The sequence below is a fragment of the Antechinus flavipes genome, chromosome 2 (assembly GCF_016432865.1).
Source record: "Antechinus flavipes isolate AdamAnt ecotype Samford, QLD, Australia chromosome 2, AdamAnt_v2, whole genome shotgun sequence".
Lineage (NCBI taxonomy): Eukaryota > Metazoa > Chordata > Mammalia > Dasyuromorphia > Dasyuridae > Antechinus > Antechinus flavipes.
The window spans coordinates 494,292,138-494,309,051 of NC_067399.1; the positions used below are offsets into that span (position 1 = coordinate 494,292,138).

The following is a 16,914-nucleotide window of genomic DNA, read 5'->3' on the forward strand; positions in this document are numbered from 1 at the left end:
TTTGTAGCGATATTGCAATGGCAAAGAATTGGAAATTGAGTGGATGCCCATCAGCTGGAAAATGATTGGACAACTTGTGGTATATGAGTGTAACTCATACTGTTCTCACACTTTTCAACTATTATGCTATAAGAAAGGATAAGCAGGCATATTTTTTTTTTAAATTGGAAAGGCTAACATGAACTGATGCTGAATGAGGTGAGCAGGACCAGGAGAACATTGTATATACATTTTAAAAAATTTTTTATTTTATTTAATAATAACTTTGTATTGACAGAATCCATGCCAGGGTAATTTTTTTTACAACATTATCCCTTGCACTCACTTATGTTTCGTTTTTCCCCCTCCCTCCCTCCACCCCCCCCCCCCAAGATGGCAAGCAGTCCTATATATGTTAAATATGTTGCAGTATATCCTAGATACAATACATATTTGCAGAACCGAACAGTTCTCCTCTTGCACAGGGAGAATTGGATTCAGAAGGTAAAAATAACTCGGGAAGAAAATCAAAAATGCAAATAGTTCATATTCATTTCCCAGTGTTCCTTCTTTGGGTGTAGCTGTTTCTGTCCATCATTTATCCATTGAAACTCAGTTAGGTCTCTTTGTCATAGAAATCCACTTCCATCAGAATACATCCTCATACAATATCGTTGTCGAAGTGTATAATGATCTCCTGGTTCTGCTCATCTCACTTAGCATCAGTCCATGTAGGTCTCTCCAAGCCTCTCTGTATTCTTCCTGCTGGTCATTCCTTACAGAGCAATAATATTCCATAACATTGATATACCACAATTTACCCAGCCATTCTCCAATTGATGGGCATCCATTCATTTTCCAGTTTCTAGCCACTACAAACAGGGCTGCTACAAACATTTTGGCACATACAGGTCCCTTTCCCTTCTTTAGTATCTCTTTGGGGTATAAGCCCAGTAGAAACACTACTGGATCAAAGGGTATGCACAGTTTGATAACTTTTTGGGCATAATTCCAGATTGCTCTCCAGAATGGCTGGATTCGTTCACAACTCCACCAACAATGCATCAGTGTCCCCGTTTTCCCGCATCCCCTCCAACATTCATCATTATTTTTTCCTGTCATCTTAGCCAATCTGACAGGTGTGTAGTGATATCTCAGAGTTGTCTTAATTTGCATTTCTCTGATCAATAGTGATTTGGAACACTCTTTCATGTGAGTGGTAATAGTTTCAATTTCTTCATCTGAAAATTGTCTGTTCATATCCTTTGACCATTTATCAATTGGAGAATGGCTTGATTTTTTATAAATTTGAGTCAGTTCTCTATATATTTTGGAAATGAGGCCTTTATCAGAACCTTTAATTGTAAAGATGTTTTCCCAGTTTGTTGCTTCCCTACTAATCTTGTTTGCATTTGTTCTGTTTGTACAAAGGCTTTTTAATTTGATATAATCAAAATTTTCTATTTTGTGATCGGTAATGGTCTCTAGTTCATCTTTGGTCACAAATTTCTTTCTCCTCCACAAGTCTGAGAGATAAACTATTCTATGTTCCTCTAATTTATTTATAATCTTGTTCTTTATGCTTAAATCATGGACCCATTTTGATCTTATCTTGGTATATGGTGTTAAGTGTGGGTCCTTGCCTAATTTCTGCCATACTAATTTCCAGTTATCCCAGCAGTTTTTATCAAATAATGAAATCTTATCCCAAAAGTTAGAATCTTTGGGTTTGTCAAACACTAGATTGCTATAGTTGACTATTCTGTCTTGTGAACCTAACCTTTTCCACTGATCAACTAATCTATTTCTTAGCCAATACCAAATGGTTTTGGTGACTGCTGCTTTATAATATAATTTTAGATCAGGTACAGCTAGACCACCTTCATTTGATTTTTTTTTCATTAATTCCCTTGAGATTCTCGACTTTTTATTGTTCCATATGAATTTTGTTGTTATTTTTTCTAAATCATTAAAATATTTTCTTGGAAGTCTGATTGGTATAGCACTAAATAAATAGATTAGTTTAGGGAGTATTGTCATCTTTATTATATTTGCTCGGCCTATCCAAGAGCACTTAATATTTTTCCAATTATTTAAGTCTGACTTTATTTGTGTGGAAACTTTTTTGTAATTTTGCTCAAATAATTCCTGACTTTCCTTTGGTAGATAGATTCCCAAATATTTTATGCTATCAACAGTTATTTTGAATGGAATTTCTCTTTGTATCTCTTGCTCTTGGATTTTGTTGGTGGTGTATAAAAATGCTGAGGATTTATGGGGATTTATTTTGTATCCTGCTACTTTGCTAAAATTATGAATTATTTCTAATAGCTTTTTAGTAGAATCTCTGGGGTTTTCTAGGTATACCATCATATTATCTGCAAAGAGTGATAGTTTGGTTTCCTCATTGCCTACTCTAATTCCTTTAATCTCTTTCTTGACTCTTATTGCGGAGGCTAGTGTTTCTAATACAATATTGAATAATAATGGTGATAGTGGGCAACCTTGCTTCACTCCAGATCTTACTGGGAAAGGTTCCAGTTTTTCCCCATTGCATATGATGCTTACTGAAGGTTTTAAATATATGCTCCTAACTATTTTAAGGAAAAGTCCTTTTATTCCTCAATGTTTTTTTATCAGGAATGGCTGTTGGATTTTATCAAATGCTTTTTCTGCATCTATTGAGATGATCATATGGTTTTTGTTTGGTTGGTTGTTGATATAGTTAATTATGTTAATAGTTTTCCTAATATTGAACCAGCCCTGCATTCCTGGTATAAGTCCTACTTGGTCATAGGAACATTGTATATACATTAACAGCTACATTGTGCAGTGATCAACTATGACTGACCTAACTCTTCGCAGCACTACAATGATCCAAGACAATTCCAAAAGATTCATGATGGAAAATGCTATCCACTCTCAGATTACTTCCCATTTTGTGGAAGGGAGAGGGGAAGGAGGGAGGAGAAACTCAAAATCTTATTTTACATACTTATTCAAATGGAAATTTGTTTCATGGAGAAATTCACCCATCAGAGGCTGAGGTTGCAAAAGTGAAGGCTTTTCCAGTGTGAAGTCACTGGCACAGAAGTAGAAAATGCTAGAAGCCCAGAGCTGATTGAGTTAGAAGTGTATTGATTGGTGGCCTCATTTGTATAATTATCTACCATAGGGGTCCTCAAACTACGGCCCACCGGCCAGATGCAGCAGCTAAGGATGTTTATCCCTCACCCAGGGCTATGAAGTTTCTTTATTTAAAGGCCCACAAAACAAAGTTTTTGTTTTTACTATAGTCCGGTCCTCCAACAGTCTGAGGGACAGTGAAGTGGCCCCCTATTTAAAAAGTTTGAGGACCCCTGACTACTGTATTAGAAGGAAAGCTTTAATCCCTGATTGATTCCCTCCATTTTCAACACTCCCAATGTATGTGCACATCCATATCTTTTTTTTTTTTTACCCTTTCCTTTACTCTAGTACTTCCTGCCTTTATATTTAATCTTCTTGCTAAACTGTAAGCTCTTTGAAAACAAACACCACTTCTTATTTCTGTGACCTCCTTCCCCAGAGTTTAGGTCTGTACTTATCAGCTAACAAATAAATAAATTTGAATGATACATCTTTCTTAAAATCTCACTACTGTGTCACTGAACCTGATTGCCTAGCCAAAAAATATATATATATATAAAATCTGTTCCTTTTCTTGCTAATTCCTCCCTACCTGATTGGGACAGGTGCATCTCAGAAATACACTGACTCTTCTTCTCCTTCCCTGAAAAGGCACTGAGATGATAGAACTCTCTCCTTCCTTTCTAAAGGTGATAAAGTACACTCTGGATCCTGTGTGGAAACCATTTACTGTGCCTTTGGTATCACTATGTGATGGAGACCTGGAGAAACCTATTCAGGTAACATATCTGTCTCTGTTTAATGCTTGTGTTGCATCCTTTCCATTGCCTGTCCAGTTGCAACAGTTATCTCCTTGGGGAGGGAGAGTGACTTCTTTCCCTCTGAGGGTCCTAAAATCCATAGGGCAGAGATAAAAATCCAGTAGTCTTTATAAAGTAGGCTTTAAGAAGTCTTCTCTGGGCTGACTTTAAACCCATTCTGATTCCTCAGGTCATGTGCTATGACTATGATAATGACGGTGGCCATGACTTCATTGGTGAGTTCCAGACTTCAGTGGTGAAGATGTGTGAGGCTCGAGATGGTGTTCCGGTGAGATGGGGTAAAGGGAGTTGGGCATGTGAGTCACCAGTTTTACATTATTTGGATGGGAGGGAAGACTTCTGCAGAAAGTAGTAGGACTTATTTTTCAGGAGGCTGGGGAGAAGATGCCTTACACTAGCAGCACAGTCATCAGTAAAACTTGGGGAGCATATAGAAATAGGACATTCTGCCATTATCTTCAAGCCTTGTCTTGGTGGAAAGAGAACAACCTCATTAATGGGGACTATGCAAAATGAGTAATCAGGACCAAGAAGTACCTGAGTCCTGGAGTCTTTGGGCCAATGGCAGCACATTGCAGGTGTGTAGATGAGAGAGCTTTAGGTTGGGAAGCAGAAAGGGAGAAAGCATTTTAGGTTAGGGGAATAACATGAGAGCAGAGACACAGTCTAGAAAATAAGTGTGATATGGAGGCTATTTTTAGAAGACTAGGTGGGTTTTTTTTTTTTTTAAGGAGATCTTGTTAAAAGTTTAGTTGGGGATGTGGTGAAGAGAGAAATCGTGAAGATCATCAACTTTCTACTTATTGGGGCTGAGGCTCTGGATGGAGTTAATCCAGTCCTACCTTTATTTACCCTTTTTCCTTTGCTTCGTTCCCAGCTAGAGCTAGAATGTATCAACCCTAAAAAACAGAAGAAGAAGAAGAATTATAAGAATTCAGGCATCATCATTATTCGTTCTTGTAAGGTAAGAGGATGGGTGCCTGGATGTTTGGAGGGAGTGAAGAACAGAATATTTTCAATCTGTTATGTGATCAAATAGTCAAGAAATCTACATCTATACCTACTTCTAGGATCCAGTTTTCTGGGGGATAGAAAGGTAAGTGTGATCTAGTGTGGAAGCAGGGAGTAGACTCAAATGATCTGCCAGCTGGAAGAAACTGTGGATCACTGAGTGTTCAGAGGTTTATGAGGTAGAGCCACAACAAGGATGTTTGCATGTCCAAAAAGGATGGTAGAGGATGCTGGCTGAGAATCACAGCCATGCTAGAGATGGCTCTTGAGAACTAGAGTCTTCCTGCTCCCTCACTGAAGGGCAATGATGTTGTACAAGGAAGAAACATCACTAACACTGCATTCATTGATACTTCTCAATTTTCTAAAATATTGTCATATTTTGTGGTCTTTTTATGATCCTCTAAACACACTGCAGGGGAAGTGAGAAAGAAATCATTAGCTTTACTTTACAGGTAAGGAACCTGAATGTCAGAGAGAGAAAGAAATATGCCCATTGTTTTAAAGCAATGGAAAAGCCTGAACTTAGGTCTTCCAATTTTGATGTTTTTAATATTTGCTTGAAATAAACATACCTTAGATTGGTCTTGAACAACATGTTATTTAGAGTTTTAGGTTGTTTAGGTAATAAAACTTATTATAGTGAGATTGTATTTATATAGCGGTTACATAGGGTGGCCAATCACTACATAGCCCCTTCTTATTCTACGAGTGTGGATATTTACTATCTGGGTTGGCTCATTTATCCCAACTTGCTCTCACTGGTACTTCTAGGTTCCCAGAGAGGGACTACCACCAATTGGTTACACTCAAATTCTCTCAAGGTCCTAGGGCTAACCCGCTTTTGGGAGAATATACTCTCTCCAGTCACCATTTTAGCTCTTGAGCTTCCACTGATGTGCTTCTATTAACACAAAACTCACAATAATTTTTTTTAGGTCTGAAATGTAACAATTTCCTTAAAAATAAGGCAAAAATGCTATAGGTACTCAGGTAATATAGCAAATCAATAATAAAATGATCATAATCCATACATAATCATTCTCTCACTAATGCACTTATTATCTCTGAGTTAGAGAAATCTGGTAAGAAGCCATATGAATGAGGAAAATCCATTTACTCTGGATAAATCATAACAAAAGAACTATAAACTTGGGAGCTGTTTTTCTACTTCAGGAGTTGTCCATAAAGGTTCCTTCTTGATCACAGCTTCTCTGTTGAAGGGATGCTTCCACTGATAAACTGAGTTGAAACCGAGTGACTTGTCTGATTCTCTGCTTCCAAGCTGTTCCTCTGCTGAGCCAGACTTACTCCTCAATAGTAACTAAGTATTTAACACTTCTAGATTCAAACTTAGCTGATGCAGTTTTAAAATCTATTCTTCTCTTTTCTCTTTTCTCTTTTCTCCTTCTCCACCTCCCCTTTCTTTCCTTTTCTTCTACCATCTTTTTCTTTTTGTTTCCTGGGTTCAGACTCCAGTTTCCCTCTCCTAATGATGTCATGCTTGTTTAGTAACAAAACTAATTTTTCTATACCCAGTTAAATCACATTTGTCCCATAAACATAAAGCCGTTCTTATGTCCACATCATTGTAGTGTACTACATATAGCTTGTCACATTCAAAATTACCAACAATTGTCTCATAACTGAGGCAGAGTAACTCTGAGAAAACTTAACTCGGGAGCAAACTTCCCCATAAAAAAAAGGAAGGCATTAAAAGGAGAGTACTTGGAACTAATTTTATTCTCCTAATGCCATTATTCATTAATAGGTAAAGTGGGAATTGTTATCCCCATCCTAAAGACTATCCCCTGAATACTTAACAAATCTCTGAGTACTAGACCTAGAAGTGAGGACAATATATCCATTTAGAGAGTCAGTCAACAAGCAGTTATTAAATACTTACTATGTACCAGACACTGTGCAAAGCACTAGATGATACAAGTAAGTAAAACGGCTCCCACCCTCAAATAAGAGACAACCTGCACACAATCATTTGCTTACAAAAGTCATGTTCAGTTGGTTGTATCCAACTCTTTATGGCCCCATTTGGAATTTTCTTGGCAAAGATTCTAGAGTGGTTTGCCATTTCCTTCTCTAGTTTGTTTTACAGATGAGAAATTGAGGCACACGAGGTTAAACTAATTTGTCTGGAATCTCACATCTAATACATAATGTTTGAGGCCATATTTGAACTTAGGAAAAAGACTCTTCCTGACCTGAGCTCCAGCATTCTAGCTACCTGCAAAATATACACAGAGTAGATAAAGGTAATTTGAGAGTGAAAGGCACTAGCGATGTGGAGTGGTAGTACCTGAAAAGCTCTCCTGCCAAAGGTAAGGATCTGAGCTTAAAGAAGACCAGAGAAACCAGTGGTTGAATGTGAGGAGAAAAGCATTTCTGGCATGGGTGGCAGATATTGAAAAGGCACAAGTTCGGGAGATAGAATGTCATATGTGAGGAACAACAAGAAAGCAGATGTTGGTGAATTGTAAAGTTTGAAAAGGGAATTGTTAAGAGTTTTAAATGCCAAGCAGAAGGTTTTATATTTGATCTGAGGTAACAGAAACCACTGGAATTTAAGAAAGAAGGGAAGGCATAATCAGATGGAAATCACTTTGGCAGCTGAGTGGAGGATTAATTGGAATAAGAAGAGACCAACCAGAAGGCCATTGCAATAATCTAGGTGTGGGTAGACTGAAGCAGAGGAGTGGCGTTGTCAGAGAAGAGAAGAGGGCACATATATGTTGTGAAGGTAGAATTGACTGGACTTGGCAATAGGTTGACTAGGAAAAGTGAGAGGGAAGATTTAAGGAGGGAACCTCCTATTCCTTCCTCAATCCCCATCCAGGTTGTTAGAATCTGAAGGGATGCTGGTGCCCTTAACAGCAATAAGGAAGTTTGAATGGGGAGTTGGGCTGGGGGAAAATGAATTTTATGTTGGATCTGCTGAGTTTGAGATGCATATGGGATATTCAGTTTGAGATGTACAAAAAGGAGAGTGGAGACACTTGTGTCTATATACAGCTTTTTCAAGGAATTTAGCTGAGAACAGAAGAGATATGTACAATAGCTACCGGGATTGGTAGGATCAATGAGAATCTTTAAGGATAAAGGAGAAATGAGTAGTTCCCTCCTCCCCCCCCCAAGCAATTGGGGTTAAGTGACTTGCCCCGGGTCACACAGCTAGGAAGTGTTAAGTGTTTGAGATCAGATTTGAACTTAGGTTCTACTGACTTCAAGACTGGTGCTCTACCGCTGCCCCAACATGAGTATTTTGGTTAATAACAAGGAAATAGCCAATACATAGGAAAAGACTGAAGATTAATGAGAGAGTGGGGATGATAGCTGGAGTAGGATAGTGACAAGGATATATGTTTAAGTTGTTTATCTTGGAAAGAAGGACCAACTCTTCATGAAAGACAAGATAAAGGAGGAAAAATACAATATTTAAGTGATCTGAAATGAGTTTTTTAATAATAGTTTTTAATAGCTTTTAGTTTTTCCAAATACATGCAAAGATAGTTTTCAACATTCACTTTTTTTTTAATTTAATTTTTATTTAATAATTACTTTATATTGACACTCGTTTCTGTTCCGATTTTTTTTTTCCCTCCCTCCCTCTCTCCACCCCCTCCCCTAGATGGCAAGCAGTCCTTTATATGTTGGATATTCAACATTCACTTTTGCAAAACCCCGTGTTCCAGATTTTTCTCCATCGCTTTCCCTTTCTTCCCTCCTTAGACAGCAAGCAGTCCATTGTAGGCTAAACATGCAGTTCTTCCAACATATTTCCACACTTGTCACACTGCACAAGAAAAATCAGATCAAAAGGGGAAAATATAAGAAAGAAAAAACAAGCAAACAAATAACTTCAACAAAACAAAAATGAAAATACTGTGCTTTGATCTACGTTCAATTTCCATTGTTTTCTCTCGGTGTGCAGATAGCTTTTTCCATCAAAAGTCTATTGGAATTATCTTGAATCACTTCATTGCTGAAAAGAGCCAAGTCCATCACAGTTGATCCTCATATAATATTCTTGTTGCTGTTTTACAATTTTCTCTTGATTCTACTCATTTTACTTAGCATCAGTTCATGTAAGTCTTTTCAAGCTTTTCTGAAATCAGCCTACTCTTTGTTTCTTGTAGAATAAGAATATTCCATTACATTCATATACCATAACTTATACAGCCATTCCCCAGGTAATGGGGCATCCACTCAATTTCCAGTTCCTTGAAAGGCCTCTGTTTTTTTTTTTTTTAAGTGAAGTGTGTGATGTGATTCATGGGATGCCAGAAGACTTGAAGAGGGAGGAAATGGTTTGCATAGCTGTGTATTGAGTAAAAAAGTGGAAAAAAATTTGCCTTTCTGTAGTGATGGTCCTGTTGAGATTAGTAACAGAATTTTGTAGTAGACTCAATCATTATGGTTTGGTGTTTTTCTCCAGCTCCTTTCAGCAGCCTGTGAATAGGAGTGAAGGCAGCAGATTGTATGAGTAATACAGGACTAGGATTTGGCAAGGTATCATCAGTGCTGACACCCGTGTAGGACAAGCGTTGGGAGCAAGGCATTGTAATTTAGAAGGTAGTATAGACTCAAATTGATTGAAGGGGAAAGGAACCTATCTAATACAGGAGTGTTGGCCTGGGAAAGCAATGAGAAATGGAAGAATAGGAGGTCATTATAAGTACAAAGAAGAGTTGAGGTTTTAAGGAGGATGTTAAAAGTTTATGATCAGATAAAAAAAAAAAAACTGGAGTTTGTGCACATGGAAATCAAACATTTATGGTGGCAAAATCAAGTTTTTGTATGACCATATCTGTATAGCTGAGATTGAATGAAGGAATAAATTATGGGAACCGAATACATTGAAGGGTTAGAAATTTAGGAGTAATTAGTATACTAATTCTTGGATTCTCTTCTTTCAGATAACCCGGGATTATTCTTTCCTCGACTATATCCTTGGAGGATGCCAGCTTATGTTTACTGTAAGCATTTCTGCTTATTCTTCTGTTCTTTCCAGGTCCCAGTGCTATGTGAGCCTTTCTTCTGAGATCCTACACAGACAAAATGAACTGACACTGGAATAGTAGGAATTTGTAGTAGACATTAGGAACATCTTCCTGACAGCAAGTGACACAGAGCCCAAGAAATTGAGAATATTGTCAAACAAAGAAGAAAGACCCAAATTTATTGTGGTCGAGTTAGTTCCAAGGACCTCCTCCAGTTAGGAAATGTAGAATGGAAACAGAGATTTGATTTCTTAAAGAATTGAATTTTTTAGGTAGAAGGATCTTAGGCTGAAGGAAGCTTGAAGTAAGGAATTGGATTCCTTTAAATCACCATTTCAAAGGCCCACAAGTAGAAGGAAAACTTGATCAAGTTTGGTCCTTATTGAGGATAGGTATTGTTGAAAGGAAAGGAATTTGGAAGACAGAGCTTGACCAAATGAGTTCACAGCCTGGCCAACTGGTCTGCAAATTTTCCAGTCATCATCTCTATGGGATTCACCTAACCCAAAGCCCCTTCTGGAATCTCATTTTGGAGTCCCACTAGATCTTAAGAATAGAGCATGTGGTAAAATCCACAGGTATTCTTAAGAAACTTCCCATCCAAGCACCCTTTTTATGCTCCCAAATTCCTTTCATTTTCTTTTTTAAAAAAATCTTTAAAAAACTTTTGAACATAACAATCATCAACAAATAGGAATATTTTAGCATACAAAGAGAATTGTATTTAAAATGAACTTTTTTATGTGTAGTTAGTGGGTTTTGGTTTTTTAAAGTCTACATTAAATTGAATACAGTAGTAACAGCACTGCCCTGTTTTATGCCCTTTTTAAACTTTTTTGTTTTCTTTTTTATTGATGTTATTTTCTCCCCTCTCTCTCTCTCTCTTTTTTTTTTTTTTTACCATCTCTCTCATTCTTCACACATTCAGTCACTACCCACCCAAATAATAGCTTTGGTCATAAATTAGTATTAGTGAAACTAAATACATCAAAGCATTGGCTGTGTCAGAAAATGTATATTTTATTCTTCAATTCCCTATTCCTTAGAACTCCCTTCCCCACCATCCCTGCATCAGGGGAGACGAGCTAGAGAAGGGAGGGTGAGGATGAAGGGAGAGGAAGCCATAGTATTTTAGTCCCTATTTTGTTGTCTTTTCATAAGGGAAAAAGAGACAGGGGGGGAAGGGAAGAGTTGCCATGGAAACTGGAATGGAGTGCAGGAGTTTGATTTTTTTTTAAATTTATTATATTCTTTTTAAGTGATGTGTGAAGAGGCCTCAGGGTAGAGGGTTGGTTTGGGTAGAGGCCTCAGGGAAGGAGGGATAATGTGGTAGATTGCCTTAATGATCTTTAGAGGCTGAAGGTAAGTTGGATCTTTGAGCTAAGACATACTCTGCTGCATCTTCTGTATAGATGTCCATCTTTTTCCCTACAACTAGATGATGAGGGTTTTCCAAGTAGGGACTGTCTCATATGCTTGCTTATATTCTCCACCTCTCTGCAGTACCTAGCATAGAATTGGTAATCAACAGATTGTTTTTGTTTTAAATTTTTTTATTAAAGCTTTTTATTTACAAAACATGCATGGGTAATTTTTCAACATTGACCCTTGCAAATCCTTCTGATCTAAATTATCCTCTCCTTCCCTCCACCCCCTCCCCAGATGGCAGGTAGTCTAATACACATTAAATATGTTAAAATATATATTAAATCCAATATATGTATACATATTTATACAGTTATCTTGCTGCACAAGAAAAATCAGATTAAGAAGGGGAAAAAAAACTGGGAAAGAAAACAAAATACAAGCAAACAATAGAGAGTGAGAATGCTCTCAGTTCCCATGGTCCTCTCTCTGGGTATGACTAACTCTTTTCATCACTGAACAATTGGAAATGGTTTGAGTCATCTCATTGCTGAAGAGAGCCATGTCCATCAGATTTGTTCATCATATAATCTTGTCATATAATGATCTCCTAGTCCTGCTCATTTCACTCAGTTTCAGTCCATGTAAGTCTCTCCAGGCCTTTCTGAAATCATCCTGTTGGTCATTTCTTATAGAACAATAATATTCCATAACATTCCATAACATAACCACAATTTATTCAGCCATTCTCCACCTGATGGGCATCCACTCAGTTTTCTAGTCCTTGGCCACTACAAAAAGGGCTTTTGCACTTTTGCACATGTGGGTCCCTTTACCTCCTTTAAGATCTCTTTGGGATATAAGCCCAGTAGAAACACTGCTGGATCAAAGGGTGTGTACAATTTGATAACTTTTGGGGCATAATTCCAGATTGCTCTCCAGAATGGTTGGATCTGTCACAACTCCACCAATAATGCATCAGTGAACCAGTTTTCCCACATCCCCTCCAACATTCGTCATTATCTTTTCCTGTCATTCTAGCCAATCTGAGAGGTGAATAGTGATGACAGATTGTTTTTGAATGAATTAGAACTATCTCCCCTACCCTGGCCCATTAAATATACTCACTCTTAGCAAGTATTTTTGGGAGCATTTTCCTGTCTTATCCTTTCCCTTGGGGAGAGTAACCCCCTTTTACTTGATAGAAAACAAAATTTGTCTACCTCAAGTCTTTCCAGTGGCTTGAACCCATGGCTTAGATATTGTCTTGAATTCAGGGTTGGAAGAGTCCATTAATGTCATCATGAAACACCTTGCAGAATCCCTTCTAGTTCTGTGAGGCTGTGATCTTCCTACCACATCATCATGTCCTGGGGGTGACCCCTGATTGAGATTTTGATAGAAAAAAGCATATCTTATCAAACTCCAGATTCTAGAATGTCTTAAGATGAAGGGGAATCATCTAGTCTAGTACTATCATTCTATAATATTGAGGCTCAACAAAAAGAAATGACTTGTTCAAATTAGCGTAGTAAATTTACTGGCAGAATTAAGACTAGACTTCAGTTTTTATGATTCTTGGGCCAGTGTGTGACTATGCTAGACATTAAATCAGCAAGCAGCTGACAAGCTAAACCATGTGCATAGCATTGTACCAGATGTTGGGAAGAATACAAAATGATATACCATTCTTGTCTTCAAAAGAGTTATAGTTTAGTTGTTTTGATAATAATTGTAAATAATACCAGATAGGATGTGCCAAATGTCCAATAAAGGGCATAGCTTCTTTTTTTTCCCCCAATGGTATTTTATTTTTCCAAATACATGTAAAGAAAATTTTCAACACTCATATTTGCAAAACTTTGTGTTCCAAATTTTTCTCTCTCCCCGCCTTCCCCTCCCAAGACAGCAAGCAATCTGATATGGAATGTATATCAGCAGTTCTTTTAAACATATTTCTATATTTGTCATGTTGGGCAAGAAAAATCAGATTAAAAGGGGAAAAGAATATGTGAAAGGAAAAAAAAAAACAGGAAACAAACAACATCAAAAACAAAGTGAAAACACTATGTTTTGTTCCACATTCAATCTCCATAATCTCTCCGGATGTGGATGGCATTTTCCATCCCAAGTCTATTGAAATTGCCCTGAATCATCACATTGTTTAAAAGTCAGGTCCATCACAGTTGATCATCACATAATCTTGTTGTTACTGTGTACAATGTTCTCTTGTTCTGTTCAATTCATTTAGTTAGCATCAGTTCATGAAAGTCTTTCAGACTTTTCTGAAATCAGCCTACTGGTCATTTCTTATAGAACAAGAATATTCCATTACATTCATATACCATAACTTATTCATCCATTTCCCAACTAATGGGCATCCACTCAATTTCCAGTTCCTTGAAGGGCACAAATCCTAAGGGATATAGGAGTCAGAAGAGGGAATCATTGCCCTGCGCTAAGGTAGATAGGGAAGGCTGCCTGAAACATAGTAGGACTTGTGCTGAACCTTAAAAAATGAATAGGACGTTGATCATTGTAGGGAAGGGGGAGTAAGGATATTTCAGATACAGGAACAGTCCCTTGAACAAAAATTACGATTTAGGTTACATTGGAGGCATATTGGTGCAACGATAGGGAGACAAATGTGATTGTAATAGATATGAAAGGGGACAGTGGGAGCTAAAGTTAGGAGAAAGGGTCCAGGATCAGATTGCCCAAAGCCTTAACAACTAAGCTGAAGAATTTGGACTTTGTTCAGTAAACTCTAGATAGAAATCACAGTGAGGAAATGACCTAATTGGGATTTGCCTACATTCTAATAAGGGAAAGAAATTATGTCCATTCAAATTATAATAATGATCAATCTGAGGAGTTTTAATGGGATGGTTTCTTTTCTTCTTTTTAATGGGATAGTTTCTTTTCTTCTCTGGGACTGGAAGGCGTTGACTGAGCTGAGAGAAAAGAGTCCAGTGATGGAACAGGTATGCTTCAGGCTATGTGTCTCAGTGCCAATGCTTTCTTACTTTTCCCTCCAGGTTGGAATAGACTTCACAGCCTCCAATGGGAACCCTCGCGATCCCTCCTCTTTGCACTACATCAATCCCATGGGCACCAATGAGTACCTGTCAGCCATTTGGGCTGTTGGACAGATCATTCAGGATTATGACACGTGAGTTAGGTCCCTTCACTCTACGCATCTGCCTGATCCACCAGATGGACATGTCCCCTCAGGGTACCTCCTACCATATGCACTCCCCTTCTTTGTATCTAAGGTACTGAGTATAAAGCAGATGCTCAACAAAAAACGAGATAAGCCTGGAAGCTCTGACTGCTAAGGATCACTAAAAAAATTGTGGGACCTTGGTCAAGTCACTTACTACTCTTGGTTTCAAGTTCTTTCCTCTATAAAGTGAGGAAGGGATGGTTATGGGAACCAGCTGAGACCATGGCTTCATCCCCTGTGCTTCATCAACTGCCGAGGGCTTTGGAGAGTGTAAATGACAGTATAGGTGCAATCTGTTTGCAATGAGTATTTTCCCCTAAGTTTCCCAGCTGAAGGCAGGAACCCATGAAGAAGCCAGGGCCAGAGAAGCCTGAAGAGCAGAAAGTTGGGGCTTAGGGGCTAAGAATGGCAATTTTTTGATACATTGGCAAGAAGGGGGCATTGTAGCAGTTCAATGGAGATCTGTTTCTTTTGGCTTAGACATTACCATCTTCCCAATGTTAGGTGAGAGTTAAATTCAGGGCTCGGTTCTCTCTATAACCTTTATCACTCTGACAAAACACAAGAGAACCTCCTTGGCCTGGGTGCCATTATTGGCCTGGACCACTTAGCAATGCTTTCTGCCCCCAAGAGAAATCAGGCAGAGATAATGAATCTAATGAAGACTTCCAGTGAGTTCCTCCCCCCTTCCAATTTTTCCTTCTTCCCTTTCCCATCCCATTTCAGCTAGAATGGATTTCTTAGGATCTTCTTATTCTCTTTGATTATTTAGGGACAAAATGTTCCCAGCTTTGGGATTTGGTGCCCAGTTACCCCCAGACTGGAAGGTAAGGACAAGTTGAATGTGTGTTTTCTGGTATTGATGTGGTACTAGGGAAAGAGCTTTGGCTTTGGAGTCAGTGATCTCTGATATTTATTACATGTTTGATTGAAAGAATACAATTAATCCCCCTGGGCTTTAGTTTCCTCCTCTTGAAAGTGGAGAGAGGGTCAATTAGATGACCTCTAGGTCCCTTTCAGCTCCAGTTGTTATTTGCTTTGTTTTCAAAGAGGACCATGATAATGGTAATAAAATGGAGAGGTCATTTAAAAAAAATTTAATCAACACTTATTAAATACCTATTATGTACAACAAAACAAGGCAAAAGAAAGCCCCTGTTCTCAAAGGAGCCTAATGGGAAAGACAACAAGCAGAGAAATACATCCAAACAAGTAATGGATAGATAGGAAATACTTAATGGAGGAAAGGCACTAGAATTTGGGAAAAGCTTCCTATAGAAGATGGGATTTTAGTTGGGACTTAAAGGAAGACAGGGAAGTTAGAAGATGGAGATGAGAGAGAGCATTCTAGGCATAGGAAACAGCTAGGGAAAGTGTCCAGAGCTGAGATATAGTGTCTTATTCATGGAACAGCCAAGAGACCAGTGTCACTAGAAGAGTATGTGTTGGGTATAAGGTGGCTGGAAAAGTTATGAAAGGGGCCAGGAGCTGAAGGATTTTTAATGTCCAATACATTTTGTATTCAATCCTGAGGGTGATAGGGAGCTACTGGAATTTATTGAGTAAGGTGGATAATATGGTCAGACTTTTTCTGCTTGGCTAATTGAACAATCAGTATTTCAAAGACATTTAATGTAAGCCCAGTCCTGTGTTATATGCTGTGAAGGATATTAAAGGAGGAGGTAGGTCCCTTTTCTCAAAGAGATTTCATTTTAGTTGAAAAAAAATTGCTGTACACCTGATGGAGAGAAGACATCTTATTCAGTTTGAAAAATCTTTGAAAGCAAGAGGTGGTACATGCTTGTGACATGGAGTTTTGCCCAGAGCTAACTTCCTGACTTATCTATCCCTGGACCCCAGGCTTCGAGTGGTAGGATTAGACTTTTTTTTCCTCTGCATCAGTCCTCCTCTGCCTTCTAGTCCTAAGCTGCTTCCAGACTGAGAATGTCCTTTCCCTAATTCTGAAGAAAGAGGTTTTCACATGTTACTTTAGGGATCAGACATCAGTTCTTCCTAAGCTCTGTGGACCAGGATAGCTTCCTATCTACGTGTGTTGGGAGGGAGGTAAGTAACTATCAGCCTTAACTTAATTGCCCTAGGGGTGCCATTGCTGGATCAGGCGGTCCCTGGTAACAAAAGCCAGACCAGGGATATTGTAGAATTCAACCCACAATGATCTCTCAAGATAAGAGCTACACAAATCATGCTGGCAGCTCAGGATGTGCTGGTTGCTAGGCTACCACCCCATGCTTTCAAAGAACTGAGCTGAATAAGATGTTTTTTAGCACACACAAGTCTCATTGGAAATGTCAATGAACATCTTGCAAGGCAAAGAGCCCTGTGAGCCACAGGGCCCCCAAAAGCCCTG

The 16,914-nt window shown here is 38.4% G+C and overlaps 1 protein-coding gene across 1 annotated transcript in view; it reads left to right on the forward strand.

Annotated features, from left to right (window-relative positions):
* CPNE2 (copine 2) overlaps positions 1–16,914 on the forward strand; it is a 95,662-nt gene that overhangs the window by 55,710 nt on the left and 23,038 nt on the right. Inside the window, exons 7-12 of the mRNA XM_051979894.1 lie at positions 3,798–3,887; positions 4,099–4,197; positions 4,807–4,893; positions 9,872–9,931; positions 14,359–14,492; positions 15,319–15,373. Of these exons, the coding sequence (XP_051835854.1) occupies positions 3,798–3,887; positions 4,099–4,197; positions 4,807–4,893; positions 9,872–9,931; positions 14,359–14,492; positions 15,319–15,373 (525 nt within the window). The remainder of the gene's footprint in view (positions 1–3,797; positions 3,888–4,098; positions 4,198–4,806; positions 4,894–9,871; positions 9,932–14,358; positions 14,493–15,318; positions 15,374–16,914) is intronic.